The 22035-nt window shown below is 48.9% G+C and overlaps 1 protein-coding gene across 1 annotated transcript in view; it reads right to left on the reverse strand.

The window, feature by feature from the left end:
* Nucleotides 1-22035, reverse strand: part of LOC116372488 (threonylcarbamoyladenosine tRNA methylthiotransferase-like) — a 187513-nt gene that overhangs the window by 74602 nt on the left and 90876 nt on the right. The window contains exons 3-4 of the mRNA XM_031821294.1: nucleotides 13559-13655; nucleotides 5007-5055 (exon numbers count right to left, since the gene is read on the reverse strand). Coding sequence (XP_031677154.1) covers nucleotides 5007-5055; nucleotides 13559-13655 — 146 coding nt within the window. The remainder of the gene's footprint in view (nucleotides 1-5006; nucleotides 5056-13558; nucleotides 13656-22035) is intronic.

Raw genomic sequence — 22035 nt, forward strand, 5'->3', positions numbered from 1 at the left:
GAGGGAGGGATGAATGGATGGAGGTACTGTAGGGAGGGAGGGAGGAATGGATGGAGGTACTGTAGGGGAGGGAGGGAGGGAGGTACTATAGGGAGGGAGGGAGGGATGGATGGAGGTACTGTAGGGAGGGAGGGAGGAATGGAGGGAGGTGCTGTAGGGAGGGAGGGAGGGAGGTACTGTAGGGAGGGAGGGAGGAATGGATGGATGTACTGTAAGGAGGGAGGGAGGGAGGTACTGTAGGAAGGGAGGGAGGAATGGATGGAGGTACTGTAAAGGAGTGAGGGAGGGAGGTACTGTAGGGATGGAGGGAGGGAGGTACTGTAGGGAGGGAGGGAGGAATGGATGGAGGTACTGTAGGGAGGGAGGGAGGGAGGGAGGGAGGGAGGGAGGGAGGGAGGGAGGGAGGGAGGGAGGGAGGGAGGGAGGGAGGGAGGGAGGGAGGGAGGGAGGGAGGGAGGGAGGGAGGGAGGGAGGGAGGAAAAGCTAACTGGATGACATCGTGAGCCATAGAGATCTCTCATAAGAGGTGAGGTATTTCTCTCTCTCTCCTCAGAGTCTGATGTTTTCTAATAGTTTTGTTATAAATCAGCGGCGGAGAGATGAAGACGATGACCAGGTGCTTAATGCCCTTCGTCGTATCAAAAGTTCCTGTGTCCGAGACGGCTACTGAGCCTCTCTCAACCCCACATCATACGCTAGAATGTAATTACAGAACTGTTGCCAGCTCCTCCTGCCTCCAGAAGAATGTGAACTCATAACACCAGCTAAATCACTTCTACAACCCATCTACATGATAATAACTGGGAGAGAAGAGCATCAACTCCCCAGATAGAGGTAAGATCATGTCATTCTATATTTCACTGGTTCAGTGAAAAGTCATGGATGTTAAAAACATTGTTTCTCCTCCTCCTCCTCCTCCTCCTCCTCCCTTCTGTGAAGGAGATCAACAGAGAGCCCTGTAGAGACACCGGGGAGCCACTGATACAGCAGAGATACAGTAGAATGTCTAGATGAGGGGTACCAGGTCTGGTATGTAGATATGATGATACTGTGTTAGTAGATACAGTAGAATGTCTAGATGAGGGGTCTGGTATGGTATGTAGATATGATGATACTGTGTTAGTAGATACAGTAGAATGTCTAGATGAGGGGTACCAGGTCTGGTATGTAGATATGATGATACTGTGTTAGTAGATACAGTAGAATGTCTAGATGAGGGGTACCAGGTCTGGTATGTAGATATGATGATACTGTGTTAGTAGATACAGTAGAATGTCTAGATGAGGGGTACCAGGTCTGGTATGTAGATATGATGATACTGTGTGTTAGTAGATACAGTAGAATGTCTAGATGAGGGGTACCAGGTCTGGTATGTAGATATGATGATACTGTGTGTTAGTAGATACAGTAGAATGTCTAGATGAGGGATACCAGGTCTGGTATGTAGATATGATGATACTGTGTTAGTAGATACAGTAGAATGTCTAGATGAGGGATACCAGGTCTGGTATGTAGATATGATGATACTGTGTTAGTAGATACAGTAGAATGTCTAGATGAAGGGTCTGGTATGTAGATATGATGATACTGTGTTAGTAGATACAGTAGAATGTCTAGATGAGGGGTACCAGGTCTGGTATGTAGATATGATGATATTGTGTTAGTAGATACAGTAGAATGTCTAGATGAGGGGTACCAGGTCTGGTATGTAGATATGATGATAATGTGTGTTGGTAGATACAGTAGAATGTCTAGATGAGGGGTACCAGGTCTGGTATGTAGATATGATGATACTGTGTTAGTAGATACAGTAGAATGTCTAGATGAGGGGTACCAGGTCTGGTATGTAGATATGATGATACTGTGTTAGTAGATACAGTAGAATGTCTAGATGAGGGGTACCAGTTCTGGTATGTAGATATGATGATACTGTGTTAGTAGATACAGTAGAATGTCTAGATGAGGGGTACCAGTTCTGGTATGTAGATATGATGATACTGTGTTAGTAGATACAGTAGAATGTCTAGATGAGGGGTACCAGGTCTGGTATGTAGATATGATGATACTGTGTTAGTAGATACAGTAGAATGTCTAGATGAGGGGTCTGGTATGTAGATATGATGATACTGTGTGTTGGTAGATCCAGTAGAATGTCTAGATGAGGGGTCTGGTATGTAGATATGATGATACTGTGTGTTGGTAGATCCAGTAGAATGTCTAGATGAGGGGTACCAGGTCTGGTATGTAGATATGATGATACTGTGTTATTAGATCCAGTAGAATGTCTAGATGAGGGGTACCAGGTCTGGTATGTAGATATGATGATAATGTGTGTTGGTAGATCCAGTAGAATGTCTAGATGAGGGGTACCAGGTCTGGTATGTAGATATGATGATACTGTGTTAGTAGATCCAGTAGAATGTCTAGATGAGGGGTACCAGGTCTGGTATGTAGATATGATGATACTGTGTTAGTAGATACAGTAGAATGTCTAGATGAGGGGTCTGGTATGTAGATATGATGATACTGTGTGTTGGTAGATACAGTAGAATGTCTAGATGAGCAACCCCTGCGGCTACTACCCCTACCCTGCCAACATCTCAGCATCCCCTGCAGCTACTACCCCTACCCTGCCAACATCTCAGCATCCCCTGCAGCTACTTCCCCTACCCTGCCAACATCTCAGCACACCCTGCAGCTACTGCCCCTACCCTGCCAACATCTCAGCACCCCCTGCAGCTACTTGCCCTACTCTGCCAACATCTCAGCACCCCCTGGAGCTACTGCCCCTACCCTGCCAACATCTCAGCATCCCTGCAGCTACTTCCCCTACCCTGCCAACATCTCAGCACCCCCTGCAGCTACTTGCCCTACTCTGCCAACATCTCAGCACCCCCTGGAGCTACTGCCCCTACCCTGCCAACATCTCAGCACCCCCTGCAGCTACTTGCCCAATCCCCCCCGCTTCTCCTTCACCCAAATCCAGACAGCTGATGTTCTGAAAGAGCTGCAAAATCTGGATCCCTACAAATCAGCCGGGCTAGACAATCTGGACCCCCTCTTTCTAAAATGATTAGCCGAAATTGATGCAACCCCCATTACTAGCCTGTTCAACCTCTCTGTCGTGTCGTCTGAGATCCCCAAAGATTGAAAAGCTGCCGCGGTCATCCCCCTCTTCAAAGGGGGAGACACTCCAGACCCAAATTGTTTCCGACCTATATCCATCCTGCTCTTCGAAAGCCAAGTTAACAAACAGATCATCGACCATTTCGAATCCTACCGTACCTTAGTGATGTTTAGTGGGGGTTTAGTGACGGTTATGTGGCGGTTTAGTGATGGTTACGTGACGGTTACGTGACAGTTTAGTGACGGTTACGTGGCGGTTTAGTGACGGGTTAGTGGGGGTTTAGTGACGGTTACGTGACGGTTTAGTGACGGTTTAGTGGCGGTTACGTGGCGGTTTAGTGACGGTTTAGTGGCGGTAACGTAACGGTTACGTGGCGGTTTAGTGACGGTTTAGTGGCGGTTACGTGGCGGTTACGTGACGGTTTAGTGATGGTTATGTGGCGGTTTAGTGATGTTACGTGACGGTTACGTGACAGTTTAGTGGCGGTTTAGTGACGGGTTAGTGGGGGTTTAGTGACGGTTACCTGACGGTTACGTGACGGTTACGTGACGGTTACGTGACGGTTACGTGACGGTTTAGTGACGGTTTAGTGGCGGTTACGTGGCGGTTTAGTGACGGTTTAGTGGTTACGTGGCGGTTTAGTGATGGTTACGTAACGGTTACGTGACGGTTTAGTGGCGGTCACATGGCTGTTTAGTGACGGTTACGTGACGGTTTAGTGGCGGTTACATGGCTGTTTAGTGGTGGTTACGTGACGGTTTAGAGGCGGTTACATGGCTGTTTAGTGGCGGTTACATGGCTGTTTAGTGACGGTTACATGGCTGTTTAGTGACGGTTATGTGGCGGTTTAGTGGCGGTTACATGGCTGTTTAGTGGCGGTTACATGGCTGTTTAGTGGCGGTTACATGGCTGTTTAGTGGCGGTTATGTGGCGGTTTAGTGACGTTACGTGACGGTTACGTGGCGGTTTAGTGGCGGTTTAGTGACGGTTTAGTGACGGTTACGTGACGGTTTAGTGGCGGTTACGTGACGGTTTAGTGGCGGTTACGTGGTGGTTTAGTGGCGGTTACGTGACGGTTTAGTGGCGGTTTAGTGGCGGTTTAGTGATGGTTTAGTGACGGTTTAGTGGCGGTTACGTGACGGTTTAGTGACGGTTACGTGACGGTTACGTGACGGTTTAGTGATGGTTACGTGACGGTTTAGTGACGGTTTAGTGGTGGTTACGTGATGGTTTAGTGACGGTTACGTGGCGGTTTAGTGACGGTTACGTGGCGGTTACGTGGCGGTTTAGTGATGGTTTAGTGACGGTTACGTGGCGGTTTAGTGGCGGTTTAGTGACGGTTACATGACGGTTACGTGGGGGTTTAGTGGCGGTTTAGTGACGGTTACATGACGGTTTAGTGATGGTTTAGTGAAAGTTTAGTGATGGTTACATGGCGGTTTAGTGACCGTTACGTGGCGGTTTAGTGATGTTACGTGGGGGTTTAGTGGCGGTTACGTGGCGGTTTAGTGATGGTTTAGTGGCAGTTTAGTGATGGTTACGTGGCAGTTTAGTGATGGTTTAGTGACGGTTACGTGGCGGTTTAGTGGCGGTTTAGTGATGGTTTAGTGACGGTTACGTGGCGGTTTAGTGGCGGTTTAGTGATGGTTTAGTGACGGTTACGTGACGGTTTAGTGACGTTACGTGACGGTTTAGTGGCAGTTACGTGATGGTTTAGTGATGGTTTAGTGACGGTTTAGTGACATTTGCGTGGCGGTTTAGTGATGGTTTAGTGACGGTTTAGTGACGGTTACGTGATGGTTTAGTGATGGTTTAGTGACGGTTTAGTGACATTTGCGTGGCGGTTTAGTGATGGTTTAGTGACGGTTTAGTGTCTCACCTTTAACAGCCTCGTCCACCACCTCCACCACACGGTCAATCTGCTGAACCTGGAAAACAAAGAAGACAAGGTTAGAAAACACAGAGAGACAGAGAGAAAGAGAGAGAGAAAGAGAGACAGAGAGAGAAAGAGAGAGAGAAAGAGAGACAGAGAAAGAGAAACAGAGAGAGACACAGAGAGAAAGAGAGAGAGAGAAAAAGAGACAGAGAGACAGACAGAGAGAGAGACACAGACAGAGAGAAAGAGAGAGACACAGAGAGAAAGAGAGACAGAGACACACAGAGAGAAAGAGAGAAAGAGAGACACAGAGAGAAAGAGAAACACAGAGAAAGAGAGACAGAGAGACACAGACAGAGAGACACAGAGAGAAAGAGAGACACAGAGACACAGACAGAGAGAGAGACAGAGAGAAAGAGAGACAGAGAGACACAGACAGAGAGAAAGAGAGAGACACAGAGAGAAAGAGAGACACAGAGACACAGAGAGAGACAGAGAGAAAGAGAGACTAACAGAGAAATGCTTTGTAAACAGGTGTAGACTAACAGTGGAATGCATCTCCTCTCTCTACTAACCTGTCTCCTCTCTCTCTCTACTAACCCGTCTCCTCTCTCTCTACTAACCCGTCTCCTCTCTCTCTACTAACCCGTCTCCTCTCTCTCTACTAACCCGTCTCCTCTCTCTACTAACCCGTCTCCTCTCTCTACTAACCCGTCTCCTCTCTCTACTAACCAGTCTCCTCTCTCTACTAACCCGTCTCCTCTCTCTCTACTAACCCGTCTCCTCTCTCTACTAACCCGTCTCCTCTCTCTACTAACCCGTCTCCTCTCTCTACTAACCAGACTCCTCTCTACTAACCCGTATCCTCTCTCTACTAACCCGTCTCCTCTCTCTACTAACCAGTCTCCTCTCTCTCTACTAACCCGTCTCCTCTCTCTCTACTAACCCGTCTCCTCTCTCTCTACTAACCCGTATCCTCTCTCTCTACTAACCCGTCTCCTCTCTCTACTAACCCGTCTCCTCTCTCTCTACTAACCCGTCTCCTCTCTCTCTACTAACCAGTCTCCTCTCTCTACTAACCCGTCTCCTCTCTCTACTAACCCGTCTCCTCTCTCTACTAACCCGTCTCCTCTCTCTACTAACCCGTCTCCTCTCTCTCTACTAACCCGTATCCTCTCTCTACTAACCCGTCCCCTCTCTCTACTAACCCGTCTCCTCTCTACTAACCAGTCTCCTCTCTCTACTAACCCGTCTCCTCCCTCTACTAACCCGTCTCCTCTCTCTACTAACCCGTCTCCCCTCTCTACTAACCCGTCTCCCCTCTCTACTAACCCGTCTCCCATCTCTACTAACCCGTCTCCCATCTCTACTAACCACACTACAACTAGGGAGCCACAGCTAAACAGCGATTTGAAACATCTCCATTTGAATAACTGCAAGATAAACCCATCTTCTCGTTCTATGCACACGACTCATTTAGACTCTGTTGGCCTGGCGCTGTTTTACATTTCATTCCTAAACTCATGACTGCAGGAAACACCATCAAATCACAAGCAAAACAACAGCGTAAATAAAACAACACTGCCTCCGAAACAGTAAACCATAAACACTGTGAGACACAGAGCTAAAACTACGTCCAACAACAATCAAATCGCAGCTCCGTGGTGATTCAATCGTCCATTGATTAACAGAAAGGACCAGGGGTCTGGACTGAGGACGATGCCCCGAAAGACAGAGAAGATTTTACGCAGCCCAATTTCTTGCTCCGTTTTTCTCCGTTTCCACCCTCTCCTCTCCTCTCCGTTATGTTATTTCTGCATGAGCCAATCTCTCTCATTTTTCCCTCCTCTCTCCCGCAGTTCCCCCTTCTCCACTGTGTCATTTCTGCCTGGGGAACCAGAGATTGTAAAAATCGGATCTATTAAAAGGAAACGTGTATCAATTGGGCCCTGCTGCAACCCTCAGTTAAATAGTTGAGGCTAGCAGGCCTCCGCTCCCATCCCAGGGCCCACCCCCAGGCCTCGATGGGCCTGGGGCCCCATTACCCCCTCCCCGTCCCTGGGCAGAGTGCAACGGGGCAGAGGGTACCGCCTGGAGGATGGATGGGACAAACAAGCCCCCCTCCCCCATCCCAAACGGCACTCTATTCCCTTTATAGAACATTAACAGACCTAAGAACAATAGGGAACAGAGTGGCATTTGGGACACACCCAAGGCCTCTCCCGTCTCGCAGCAGTTATATGCATGATAAGCACGGAAATGAAAATCAATTTGCTCCTAATGGGACAGCAATCTGTGTCCACTCTGAGCAGCGGGAGAGAGGCAGAGGGGCTGAGACTAGCAGTTTGTTTCTCGCTGTGTGTGTGCATGTATGTGTGTGTGCATGTGTGTGTGTGTGTGTGTGTGTGTGTGTGTGTGTGTGTGTGTGTGTGTGTGTGTGTGTGTGTGTGTGTGTGTGTGTGTGTGTGTGTGTGTGTGTGTGTTTGTGTGTGTGTGTGTGATGCACTGCTACCCTTTCGGTGGCTCCACTTGAAAACCCTTCTGTACTGCTATACTGGCCAAAGGACACAAAGACGACAGCATTACTCTCAGTAACACAGAGACCACAGCATTACGCTCAGTAACACAGAGACCACAGCATTACTCTGTGACAGAAAGACTACAGCATTACTCTGTGACAGAAAGACCACAGCATTACTCTGTGACAGAAAGACCACAGCATTACTATGTGACAGAAAGACCACAGCATTACTCTGTGACAGAAAGACCACAGCATTACTCTCAGCGACAGAGACCACAGCATTACTCTCAGCGACCACAGCATTACTCTCAGTGACCACAGCATTACTCTGTGACCACAGCATTACTCTCAGTGACACAGAGACCACAGCATTACTCTCAGTGACACAGAGACCACAGCATTACTCTCAGTAACACAGAGACCACAGCATTACTCTCAGTGACAGAGACCACAGCATTAGTCTCAGTGACACAGAGACCACAGCATTACTCTCAGTGACAAAGAGACCACAGCATTAGTCTCAGTGACACAGAGATCACAGCATTAGTCTCAGTGAAACAGAGACCACAGCATCACTCTCAGTGACACAGAGACCACAGCATTAGTCTCAGTGACACAGAGACCACAGCATCACTCTCAGTGACACAGAGACCACAGCATTACTCTGTGACAGAGAGATCACAGCATTAGTCTCAGTGACACAGAGACCACAGCATTAGTCTCAGTGACACAGAGACCACAGCATCACTCTCAGTGACACAGAGACTACAGCATTACTCTCAGTGACAGAGAGACCACAGCATTAGTCTCAGTGACAGAGAGACCACAGCATTACTCTCAGTGACACAGAGACCACAGCATTACTCTCAGTGACACAGAGACCACAGCATTAGTCTCAGTGACACAGAGACCACAGCATTAGTCTCAGTGACACAGAGACCACAGCATCACTCTCAGTGACACAGAGACCACAGCATTACTCTGTGACAGAGAGACCACAGCATTACTCTCAGTGACAGAGACCACAGCATTACTCTCAGTGACACAGAGACCACAGCATTAGTCTCAGTGACACAGAGACCACAGCATTACTCTCAGTGACAGAGAGACCACAGCATTACTCTCAGTGACAGAGAGACCACAGCATTAGTCTCAGTGACACAGAGACCACAGCATTAGTCTCAGTGACACAGAGACCACAGCATTACTCTCAGTGGAGCTGAGTGGAAACAATAAGCGAGGGAGAGGTGATTCAACTGTTTGGCAAACCATACTTTTAAGACCATGGGACATCTGACTGCTTCGGCATTGTGCAATGTGCAATTCAAATGTACCGACCAAAATAATAATGTACAGACAATGTAATAATGTACAGACAATGTAATAATGTCCTCCGTTTAGGGACCTGGGAGGCCGTCTAGGGACCTGGGAGGCCGTCTAGGGACCTGGGAGGCCGTCTAGGGAACCGGGAGGCCGTCTAGGGACATGAGAGGCCGTCTAGGGACATGGGAGGCCGTCTAGGGACCTGGGAGGCCGTCTAGGGACCTGGGAGGCCGTCTAGGGACCTGGGAGGCCGTCTAGGGACATGGGAGGCCGTCTAGGGACATGGGAGGCCGTCTAGGGACATGGGAGGCCGTCTAGGGACATGGGAGAACGTCTAGGGACCTGGGAGGCCGTCTAGGGACCTGGGAGGCTGTTTAGGGACATGGGAGGCTGTTTAGGAGGCTGTTTAGGGACCTGGGAGGCCGTTTAGGGACCTGGGAGGGATCAACGGATAGAGTCTCTCATCCCCCATAAATATGAACAAATAGCACTAAGGCTAACCCCTCTCACTGTCTCTCATCCCCCATAAAGACGAACAACTAGCACTAAGGCTAACCCCTCTCACTGTCTCTCATCCCCCATAAATATGAACAACTAGCACTAAGGCTAAGTCCTCTCACTGTCTCTCATCCCCCAAAAAGACGAACAAATAGCACTAAGGCTAACTCCTCTCACCGTCTCTCATCCCCCATAAAGACGAACAACTAGCACTAAGGCTAACTCCTCTCACTGTCTCTCATCCCCCATAAAGATGAACAACTAGCACTAAGGCTAACCCCTCTCACTGTCTCTCATCCCTCAAAGACAAACAGCTAGCACTAAGGCTAACTCCTTTCACCCCCCGTAGAGATGAACAACTAGCACTAAGGCTAACTCCTCTCACTGTCTCTCATCCCTCAAAGACAAACAGCTAGCACTAAGGCTAACTCCTCTCACTGTCTCTCATCCCCCATGAAGACAAACAGCTAGCACGAAGGCTAACTCCTCTCATCCCCCCCATAACACTAACCCCGCTCACTACGTCTCTCATCCCCTGCCGCCCCGCCGTTCGCTATGATCAATAGGGGAGGGGAGGGGAGAGGAGGGGAGAGGAGAGGAGAGGAGAGGAGAGGAGAGGAGAGGAGAGGAGAGGAGAGGAGAGGAGAGGAGAGGAGGCCCGCTGAGCCAGAGTTTCTTTAGAAGAGGCTGCTCTCCTCTCTCGCTGCCCCGTCGCTCAGTGATCGCTGGCTCTGCTGATATGACATTTATCTTTCATTTCTCTCAGTAGTAAAGCACACCTGGGTAGATAAACCGAAAGAGAGAGAGAGAGAGAGAGAGAGAGAGCGTGAGACAGAGAGAGAGAGAGAGAGAGAGAGAGAGAGAGACAGAGAGAGAGGGAGAGACAGAGAGAGAGACAGAGAGAGAGAGAGAGAGAGAGAGAGAGCGTGAGACAGAGAGAGAGAGAGAGAGAGACAGAGAGAGAGAGAGAGAGAGAGAGAGAGAGAGAAGAGAGAAGAGAGAGAGAGAGAGAGAGAGAGAGAGAGAGAGAGAGAGAGAAAGAGACACAGAGAGAGAGAAAGAGACACAGAGAGAGAGAGGAAGGAATGGAGAGAGAGAGAGAGAGAGAGAGAGAGAGAGAGAGAGAGAGAGAGAGAGAGAGAGAGAGAGAGAGAGAGAGAGAGAGAGAGAGAGAGAGAGAGAGAGAAAGAGACACAGAGAGAGAGAGGAAGGAATGGAGAGAGAGAGAGAGAGAGAGAGAGAGAGAGAGAGAGAGCAGAGAGAGAGATAGGGAGAGAGAGAGAGAAAGACAGAGGGAAGGAAGAATGGAGAGAGAGGGAAGGAATGGAGAGAGAGAGAGAAAAAGAGAAAAGAGTGAGCGAGAAAAAGAGAGAGAGAAAAAGAGAGAGAGCGAGAAAAAGAGAGAGCGAGGGAGGGAGGGGACAGACTAGGCACTAGGATCCATTTCTGCTGTCAGCAGGTAGAAAGACTATGAGGAAAGTACTTTAGGGAGACTCCAACTCCTGGTGGTTTTCTGAGGTGATGTCATGACCAACGGTTGAGAGACGGCTGGTCGATACCAATGAGGATCAAATCGTTTCATGAGATAGAAGACTAAGTACAATTGTTCCGAGTGTTGCATTATGGGGCCTAGGCAGCGGCAGGGAGAAGCAGAGCGTAGCATAGGCCCATTCAAGTAGAACCGTTGGTAGTTCTGCAGCAGGGAAAGGCAGGAAACAGCCTCGCGTGTCTATCTGAGGATCTCATGCTGTTAACTGCAGTTGTATAACACTGAACTGAATCCACTCAGAGAGGGTTGTTGTGGGTAAATATGACACACGTCGGCCTCGTTTTGTCATTGTATTAAAAGAGCTTCAGTGAAACTGCATCAGATAAACAATAGAGTGGAAAAAAACAAACAAAAACAAACAGCGAAATCACATTAAATATTCCCCCAGAGACCAACGCCAACAATACAACTATTGCAAACATCATCCAGCCTTTCAGAAGAGCAACGTTACGTTTTACATCAAGATGTCCATTTTAAAGAAGGGGCTCCTCTCTGGATTCTCAGAATCATCAACTCTTATGTCAAATACACAACATGGAGTCTACCTGCTTCTACGACTGTTTCATATGAAATCAATACATGGATATTATCACTAAGGTCACTTCTAAATTCAATATTGTGCCTGGCTGCATGTCCCCTTAATAAACATCAATGTCCCATTTTATGTTAAACCTACTATTTCATGAATAATGCATTTAAATTCCATATACAATCCCATTCATGTCAACCCCCAGGCTTAAGAGAAAACAGCTGGTGAATTCATGTAGGACTTTCAATGTGTGTAGATTGCAGATTGTGCTTCACAGATTGATTCTTCTATTCTCCATGTAGCTTTAGTGTGTCCCCCTAAACGGCACTCTACTCCATATATAGTGCACTACTTTAGACCAGAGCCCATATGGGTCCTGGACTAAAGTCATGCACTGTATAGGGAAATAGGGTGTGATTTGGGAAGCACTCTTTTAGTTATCCTTGACAGGTTCCAGAACCTCCGGATTGTCAACGTCGTTTGGCGGAGTTCTAGAATATGCAAAACCACCCTGGAACATTTGCATAAGATGACTGGTGTAACTGAAAGAAGGCGTGGTCTAGTTAACGGCCATCCAGCACCTGTCCCATCTCAGTCACTTATTATGAGTCAACAAGACCTTGTTGTTTGGCTGCGTGCCTGACTGACTGTAGTCCAACCAGTATCAATATGAGAAAGCCTCTTGGGGAACACAGAAACAGTCACACCTCACATCCTCAAATATTAAACTGTGTTTTAGGTCATGTTTAGAAATCCCTCATAGTAGAAAACACAGTTGGCAGAGTAAATACTGGAGTAAAACGCAGTAGATTAAAGGATATTCAACAACCGGCCTCAGAGCAACAACAACAACCGGCCTCAGAGCAGCAACAACAACAACCAGCCTCAGAGCAGCAGCAACAACAACCGGCCTCAGAGCAACAGCAACAACAACCGGCCTCAGAGCAGCAACAACAACAACAACAACCGGCCTCAGAGCAGCAGCAACAACAACCGGCCTCAGAGCAACAGCAACAACAACCGGCCTCAGAGCAGCAGCAACAACAACCGGCATCAGAGCGGCAGCAACAACAACCGGCCTCAGAGCAGCAGCAACAACAACAACCGGCCTCAGAGCAGCAGCAGCAACAGCAACCGGCCTTAGAGCAGCAGCAACAACAACCGGCCTCAGAGCAGCAGCAACAACAACCGGCCTCAGAGCAGCAGCAGCAACAACAACCGGCCTCAGAGCAGCAGCAGCAACAACCGGCCTCAGAGCAGCTGCAACAACAGCAACCGGCCTCAGAGCAGCAGCAACAACAACCGGCCTCAGAGCAGTAGCAACAACAACCGGCCTCAGAGCAGCAGCAGCAACAGCAACCGGCCTTAGAGCAGCAGCAACAACAACCGGCCTCAGAGCAGCAGCAGCAACAGCAACCGGCCTTAGAGCAGCAGCAACAACAACCGGCCTTAGAGCAGCAGCAACAACAACCGGCCTCAGAGCAGTAGCAACAACAACCGGCCTCAGAGCAGCAGCAACAACAACCGGCCTCAGAGCAACAACAACCGGCCTCAGAGCAGCAACAACAACCGGCAATAGAGGTCTTTCAGTCAGCAGCCTGGAGCAGAATATGTATCCATTCCGTTTCAACTCCAGTCAGTTTAAATGGAAATGTATCATCAATTCCCTAATAGGGATGTATCATCAATTCCCTAATAGGGATGTAACTCAATTCCCCAATAGGGATGTAACTCAATTCCCTAATAGGGATGTAACTCAATTCCCTAATAGGGATGTATCATCAATTCCCTAATAGGGATGCAACTCAATTCCCTAATAGGGATGTAACTCAATTCCCTAATATGGATGTAACTCAATTCCCTAATAGGGATGTAACTCAATTCCCTAATAGGGATGTAACTCAATTCCCTAACAGGGATGTATCATCAATTCCCTAATAGGGATGTATCATCAATTCCCTAATAGGGATGCAACTCAATTCCCGAATCGACTAGAATTGAGTCCAACTGTGGTCTACAGTCTAATGTGGAGGACAGAACTTTGTATAAACTGCCATGTTGTGAATTCATCTTGTGTTTCGCCCTCAAAACACCCTCCACCACACATACAAAAGGGAGAGAAGACGGAGACTTACCCCGATGATGCTGAGTCCTTTAAGGTAGTCCATCCTGGGCTGGGCCTGGGGAACACATCCAGCTACCACCACCTTCTTATCCTGCTCCTGGGCCTTCCTGACAGACACGACGGGGGGTTAATACAAGGAGGGCCAACGGTGGCTCAGGAGGGTCACGTTATTTTTTGGGTTGCTGTTTTCTATAACATGCACTATTTTTGACCAGGGCCCATAGAGAGAGTACCACAGTATGAGTCATAATACCCATAAAACCTAGCGGTCAAACAGGGAAACGGTTCCAATCTGGGTTTTTTTCCCTCATAAATTTTCCCCATAGGTTTTTTTTTTTTTACACACTTAAAATAAGGGCTGTGTTTCATGTAGACTCACCCTGACGTGGCGTTTTGATGACCACCTAAATCTCTCTAGGACAAGGTGACTTTTTAATCAACGAATAAAATGGTGAACAAAACTATTGTTTGACCGCTAGGTTTTATGGGTATTATGACCACACCGCTGTGTGGCACTAGAGGGCACTTACGTAAGGGTATATATATAGGGTGTCATTTGGGACGTATCTACCGTCTACAGCCTGTCTGTCATTAAATAGCAGAACATTCTCCAACATTATCGACACCTGCTGAAATACAACCACACTGTCTGTGTTGAATAAATCATTTCCCTGACTGTTTCTGTCTAGACCAGGGGATCCTCAACTACATTCAGCGGACATGTTTTTTTCCTTGTGCAGTCAGTCATAAAGGACCAGAATATAAATTACAATTCATTTGTAAGACTGCGTATTAAACACAAGAAGCCCAAACAGATATAATATTTGTCAGAAACACAATGATTTCAAACCTTGTATTTAATCACAACTCTAGTATACGTGGGAACACTTGGGAACAGATGTCCTAAATTTAAAATCCCTTGGAGCTGATTTGCTGGTGTTTTCAGTATTTTATGTTAAAAAAAAAACATTTCTTTTTTTTTAACTTGAGGGGACAAATAAAATCCTATTTAACTACTGTTTCTAATGAGGCCTGCTGAAACAAGCTGCCAATCTAACTACTGTTTCTAATGAGGCCTGCTGAAACAAGCTGCCCATCTAACTACTGTTTCTAATGAGGCCTGCTGAAACAAGCTGCCAATCTAACTACTGTTTCTAATGAGGCCTGCTGAAACCAGCTGGCCATCTAACTACTGTTTCTAATGAGGCCTGCTGAAACAAGCTGCCCATCTAACTACTGTTTCTATTGAGGCCTGCTGAAACAAGCTGCCCATCTAACTACTGTTTCTAATGAGGCCTGCTGAAACAAGCTGCCCATCTAACTACTGTTTCTATTGAGGCCTGCTGAAACAAGCTGCCCATCTAACTACTGTTTCTAATGAGGCCTGCTGAAACCAGCTGCCCATCTAACTACTGTTTCTAATGAGGCCTGCTGAAACAAGCTGCCCATCTAACTACTGTTTCTAATGAGGCCTGCTGAAACAAGCTGCCCATCTAACTACTGTTTCTATTGAGGCCTGCTGAAACAAGCTGCCCATCTAACTACTGTTTCTAATGAGGCCTGCTGAAACAAGCTGCCCATCTAACTACTGTTTCTAATGAGGCCTGCTGAAACAAGCTGCCCATCTAACTACTGTTTCTAATGAGGCCTGCTGAAACAACCAGAACCATATTTAATGAGGCCTGCTGAAACAACCAGAACCCCATCTAACTACTGTTTCTAATGAGGCCTGCTGAAACAAGCTGCCCATCTAACTACTGTTTCTAATGAGGCCTGCTGAAACCAGCTGCCCATCTAACTACTGTTTCTAATGAGGCCATCTGAAACAAGCTGCCCATCTAACTACTGTTTCTAATGAGGCCATCTGAAACAAGCTGCCCATCTAACTACTGTTTCTAATGAGGCCTGCTGAAACCAGCTGCCCATCTAACTACTGTTTCTAATGAGGCCTGCTGAAACAAGCTGCCCATCTAACTACTGTTTCTAATGAGGCCTGCTGAAACAACCAGAACCATATTTAATGAGGCCTGCTGAAACAACCAGAACCCCATCTAACTACTGTTTCTAATGAGGCCTGCTGAAACAAGCTGCCCATCTAACTACTGTTTCTAATGAGGCCTGCTGAAACCAGCTGCCCATCTAACTACTGTTTCTAATGAGGCCTGCTGAAACAAGCTGCCCATCTAACTACTGTTTCTAATGAGGCCTGCTGAAACAACCAGAACCATATTTAATGAGGCCTGCTGAAACAACCAGAACCCCATCTAACTACTGTTTCTAATGAGGCCTGCTGAAACAAGCTGCCCATCTAACTACTGTTTCTAATGAGGCCTGCTGAAACAAGCTGCCCATCTAACTACTGTTTCTAATGAGGACTGCTGAAACCAGCTGCCCATCTAACTACAGTTTCGATTGGCCAGTAGAGCTGTTCCTGTCTGTACTAGATAACCAGGTATCTAATCCACTCTGGTGATTGGCCAGTAGGGCTGTTCCTGTCTGTACTAGATAACCAGGTATCTAATCCACTCTGGTGATTGGCCAGTAGGGCTGTTCCTGTCTGTACTAGATAACCAGGTATCTAATCCACTCTGGTGATTGGCCAGTAGAGCTGTTCCTGTCTGTACTAGATAACCAGGTATCTAATCCACTCTGGTGATTGGCCAGTAGAGCTGTTCCTGTCTGTACTAGATAACCAGGTATCTAATCCACTCTGGTGATTGGCCAGTAGGGCTGTTCCTGTCTGTACTAGATAACCAGGTATCTAATCCACTCTGGTGATTGGCCAGTAGGGCTGTTCCTGTCTGTACTAGATAACCAGGTATCTAATCCACTCTGGTGATTGGCCAGTAGGGCTGTTCCTGTCTGTACTAGATAACCAGGTATCTAATCCACTCTGGTGATTGGCCAGTAGGGCTGTTCCTGTCTGTACTACATTTGCAATTGCGACCTGGCCAAGATAAAGCATAGCAGTGTGAGCAGACAACACAGAGTTACACATGGAGTAAACAATTAACAAGTCAATAACACAGTAGAAAACAAAGGGGGAGTCTATATACAATGTGTGCAAAAGGCATGAGGAGGTAGGCGAATAATTACAATTTTGCAGATTAACACTGGAGTGATGAATGATCAGATGGTCATGTACAGGTGGAGATATTGGTGTGCAAAAGAGCAGAAAAGTAAATAAATAAAAACAGTATGGGGATGAGGTAGGTGAAAAAGGGTGGGCTATTTACCAATAGACTATGTACAGCTGCAGCGATCGGTTAGCTGCTCAGATAGCAGATGTTTGAAGTTGGTGAGGGAGATAAAAGTCTCCAACTATTTTTGCAATTCGTTCCAGTCACAGGCAGCAGAGTACTGGAACGAAAGGCGGCCAAATGAGGTGTTGGCTTTAGGGATGATCAGTGAGATACACCTGCTGGAGCGCGTGCTACGGATGGGTGTTGCCATCGTGACCAGTGAACTGAGATAAGGCGGAGCCAGTGGGTCTGGCGACGAATATGTAGCGAGGGCCAGCCGATGAGAGCATACAAGTCGCAGTGGCGGGTGGTATAAGGTGCTTTAGTGACAAAACGGATGGCACTGTGATAAACTGCATCCAGTTTGCTGAGTAGAGTGTTGGAAGCAATTTTGTAGATGACATCGCCGAAGTCGAGGATCGGTAGGATAGTCAGTTTTACTAGGGTAAGTTTGGCGGCATGAGTGAAGGAGGCTTTGTTGCGGAATAGAAAGCAGACTCTTGATTTGATTTTCAATTGGAGATGTTTGATATGAGTCTGGAAGGAGAGTTTACAGTCTAGCCAGACACCTAGGTACTTATAGACGTCCACATATTCAAGGTCGGAACCATCCAGGGTGGTGATGCTAGTCAGGCGTGCGGGTGCAGGCAGCGACCGGTTGAAAAGCAGGAGGGAGGAAGGGGAGAGGGAGGAGGTGGAGGGGGAGGAGGGGGAGGAGGAGGAGGGGGAGAGAGAGGGCAGAAGGGAGTAGGGTGGTGGAGGAGGACCAGAAGGAGCAGGGGGAGAGGGAGGTGGTAGAGTTGGGGGAGGAGGGTAAGAGAGAGGGCAGAAGGGAGTAGGGTGGTGGAGGAGGACCAGAAGGAGCAGTGGAGAGGGAGGTGGTGGAGTTGGTGGAGGAGGGGAAGAGAGAGGAGAAGAGAAGAGAAGAGCAGTACTGTGAGCTCATCCTCTTCCTGCCCCATGTGGTTCACAGCGCAGTGGAGGACCAGAAGGAGCAGTGGAGAGGGAGGTGGTGGAGTTGGTGGAGGAGGGGAAGAGAGAGGAGAAGAGAGGAGAAGAGCAGTACTGTGAGCTCATCCTCTTTCTGCCCCATGTGGTTCACAGCGCAGTGTGGAGTGGAGGACGTTTAGCAGCAGGGCCTCTGACACTTAGAGACATTTACCTTTCAACAGCAGCTCTCTGGCTGGCTGGATGACTGGCTGGATGACTGGCTGACTGGATGACTGGACAAGTCAATAACACAGTAGAAAACAAAGGGGGGGGTCTATATACAATGTGTGCAAAAGGCATGAGGTAGGAGAATAATTACAATTTTGAAGATTAACACTGGAGTGATGAATGATCAGATGGTCATGTACAGGTAGAGATATTGGTGTGCAAAAGAGCAGAAAAGTAAATAAATAAAAACAGTATGGGGATGAGGTAGGTGAAAAAGGGTGGGCTATTTACCAATAGACTATGTACAGCTGCAGCGATCGGTTAGCTGCTCAGATAGCAGATGTTTGAAGTTGGTGAGGGAGATAAAAGTCTCCAACTATTTTTGCAATTCGTTCCAGTCACAGGCAGCAGAGTACTGGAACGAAAGGCGGCCAAATGAGGTGTTGGCTTTAGGGATGATCAGTGAGATACACCTGCTGGAGCGCGTGCTACGGATGGGTGTTGCCATCGTGACCAGTGAACTGAGTTAAGGCGGAGCCAGTGGGTCTGGCGACGAATATGTAGCGAGGGCCAGCCGATGAGAGCATACAAGTCGCAGTGGCGGGTGGTATAAGGTGCTTTAGTGACAAAACGGATGGCACTGTGATAAACTGCATCCAGTTTGCTGAGTAGAGTGTTGGAAGCAATTTTGTAGATGACATCGCCGAAGTCGAGGATCGGTAGGATAGTCAGTTTTACTAGGGTAAGTTTGGCGGCATGAGTGAAGGAGGCTTTGTTGCAGAATAGAAAGCAGACTCTTGATTTGATTTTCAATTGGAGATGTTTGATATGAGTCTGGAAGGAGAGTTTACAGTCTAGCCAGACACCTAGGTACTTATAGACGTCCACATATTCAAGGTCGGAACCATCCAGGGTGGTGATGCTAGTCAGGCGTGCGGGTGCAGGCAGCGACCGGTTGAAAAGCAGGAGGGAGGAAGGGGAGAGGGAGGAGGTAGAGGGGGAGGAGGGGGAGGAGGAGGAGGGGGAGAGAGAGGGCAGAAGGGAGTAGGGTGGTGGAGGAGGACCAGAAGGAGCAGGGGGAGAGGGAGGTGGTAGAGTTGGGGGAGGAGGGTAAGAGAGAGGGCAGAAGGGAGTAGGGTGGTGGAGGAGGACCAGAAGGAGCAGTGGAGAGGGAGGTGGTGGAGTTGGTGGAGGAGGGGAAGAGAGAGGAGAAGAGAAGAGAAGAGCAGTACTGTGAGCTCATCCTCTTCCTGCCCCATGTGGTTCACAGCGCAGTGGAGGACCAGAAGGAGCAGTGGAGAGGGAGGTGGTGGAGTTGGTGGAGGAGGGGAAGAGAGAGGAGAAGAGAGGAGAAGAGCAGTACTGTGAGCTCATCCTCTTTCTGCCCCATGTGGTTCACAGCGCAGTGTGGAGTGGAGGACGTTTAGCAGCAGGGCCTCTGACACTTAGAGACATTTACCTTTCAACAGCAGCTCTCTGGCTGGCTGGATGACTGGCTGGATGACTGACTGACTGGCTGGCTGGCTGGCTGGCTGGCTGGCTGGCTGGCTGGCTGACTGGCTGACTGGATGACTGGCTGGCTGGATGACTGACTGACTGGCTGGCTGGCTGGCTGGATGACTGTCTGGATGACTGACTAGAAGACTGGCTGGCTGGCTGGCTGGCTGGCTGGCTGGCTGACTGGCTGGCTGACTGGCTGGCTGACTGACTGACTGGCTGGCTGACTGGCTGACTGACTGGCTGGCTGACTGGATGACTGACTGACTGGCTGGCTGGCTGGCTGGCTGGCTGGATGACTGACTGGCTGGCTGGCTGACTGACTGGCTGGCTGGCTGGCTGACTGGATGACTGGCTGACTGGATGACTGGCTGGCTGACTGGCTGAATGAATGACTGACTGACTGACTGACTGGCTGGCTGGCTGGCTGGATGACTGTCTGGATGACTGACTAGAAGACTGGCTGGCTGGCTGGCTGGCTGGCTGGCTGGCTGGCTGGATGACTGGCTGGCTGGCTGACTGACTGGCTGACTGACTGGCTGGCTGACTGGCTGACTGGATGACTGTCTGGATGACTGACTAGAAGACTGGCTGGCTGGCTGGCTGGCTGGATGACTGGCTGGCTGACTGACTGACTGGCTGGCTGACTGGCTGACTGACTGGCTGGCTGACTGGCTGACTGTACCAGAGGAGAGGAAATGCCAGATCTGGGTTCCAATACTATTAGAGAATCTGTCAAATAGCAGAGTTTCCTTCAGTACGCTCACCAGAATATTTATCCGTTAGTAAGTACCAGAAGATCTGTCATTTTGAGACTGTTCTATTGGTCAACTGTGCCAGGCGAGCTCAATCAAGCACAGATAAATGATATGAAATGATTTCCAAACAGTATCCGGAGCCAGCTCTGTCTGACAGCTGTAGAACACACATCTGGTCCTGCTCTCCACCAAAACCTCACACAACTCAATGGGCTTCCTGTACGGAGACAGCAGCGAGAGAAATCTCCACACAGAAGACTGAAAAAAGGACACCGTAGCATCAGATGAGTGTCCATCCTGTACCACAGCACTCAAACATCTCTATATACAGAAGGATTAGGGAACATAGGATCTGTGCCAGGTTAACCTTTTTATATGGTGATCAAACAAGTTGCTTCTGTTGCACTTAAAGCATAAGATCAGAAAACGGATCAGAATAGGAGTATGAAAACACACTGTGTTGCATATACAGTCCTATTTATTTATTTATTTTGCCTTTATTTAACCAGGCAAGTCAGTTAAGAACAAATTCTTATTTTCAATGAGGTCCTAGGAACAGTGGGGTTAACTGCCTGTTCAGGGGCAGAACGATAGATTTGTACCTTGTCAGCTCGGGGATTTGAACTTGCAACCTTTCGGTTACTAGTCCAACGCTCTTAACCACTAGGCTACCCTGCCGCCCTATACTGTACCAGTGTGTTGACAGTCAACGAGCCTAAATCCAAAGAGACTTTTTGTCCGACCTGATTTTGTAAATCAAGTCAGAGGTAAGATTCCAGGATGTCCGTTCAGGTATCATCATGTGTTTCCCCTCTACATGATGCGTCTTGGCCCTGTACATTCAGGTATCATCATGTGTATCTCCTCTACATGATGCGTCTTGGCCCTGTACGTTCAGGGTGGAGGGACTGCAGGCTAGGATGAACACACGGCTTGGCAGTCACAAAGATGGGATGTCTGGGAGGTTTAAAATATCTGGATATGCCAGACAGGGAGGGAGGGAGGGATGGGTGGAGGGAGGGAGTGAGAGCAGGGAGGGAGAGCAGGGAGGGAGGGAGGGAGGGAGAGCAGGGAGGGAGGGAGGGAGAGCAGGGAGGGAGAGAGGGGGGAGGGAGAGCAGGGGGGAGAGCAGGGGGGGAGAGCAGGGAGAGAGGAGGGAGGGGGGAGGGAGAGCAGGGAGGCAGGGGGAGAGCAGGGGGGGAGAGCAGGGAGGCAAGGAGGGAGGGAGGGGGGAGCAGGGGGGGAGAGCAGGGAGGGAGAGCAGGGAGGGAGGGAGGGAGGGAGAGCAGGGAGGGAGGGAGGGAGGGAGAGCAGGGAGGGAGAGAGGGGGGAGGGAGAGCAGGGGGGGAGAGCAGGGGGGGAGAGCAGGGAGAGAGGAGGGAGAGCAGGGGGGGAGAGCAGGGGGGGAGAGCAGGGAGAGAGGAGGGAGGGGGGAGGGAGAGCAGGGAGGCAGGGGAGAGCAGGGGGGGAGAGCAGGGAGGCAAGGAGGGAGGGGGAGAGCAGGGAGGGAGGGGGGAGCAGGGGGGGAGAGCAGGGAGGGAGAGCAGGGAGGGAGACACCAGTTCACCACAGGTACAGCAGGCTAGCACGCTACCTACAGTAACATCAATTTATTCAACCGATACTTGGGGAAGTCAAATATCTATATAATACTGTGATATGTAACTCTCTATTTCCCCAACACTGGAGGGGAGGAGACACCGCCTGCAGAACTGAACCGGGTTCAAGAGATCTCCACCTGATCTCAGAGGACATCTGCTGGCGTCCGGGTCACTGGTGTGCAGCGAAGCTGAACCAATCGCCCGAGCCCTGCCTCCCATCCAACCCTGGCA

This window comes from Oncorhynchus kisutch, unplaced genomic scaffold, assembly GCF_002021735.2.
Source record: "Oncorhynchus kisutch isolate 150728-3 unplaced genomic scaffold, Okis_V2 scaffold3957, whole genome shotgun sequence".
NCBI classification, from domain to species: Eukaryota; Metazoa; Chordata; class Actinopteri; order Salmoniformes; family Salmonidae; genus Oncorhynchus; species Oncorhynchus kisutch.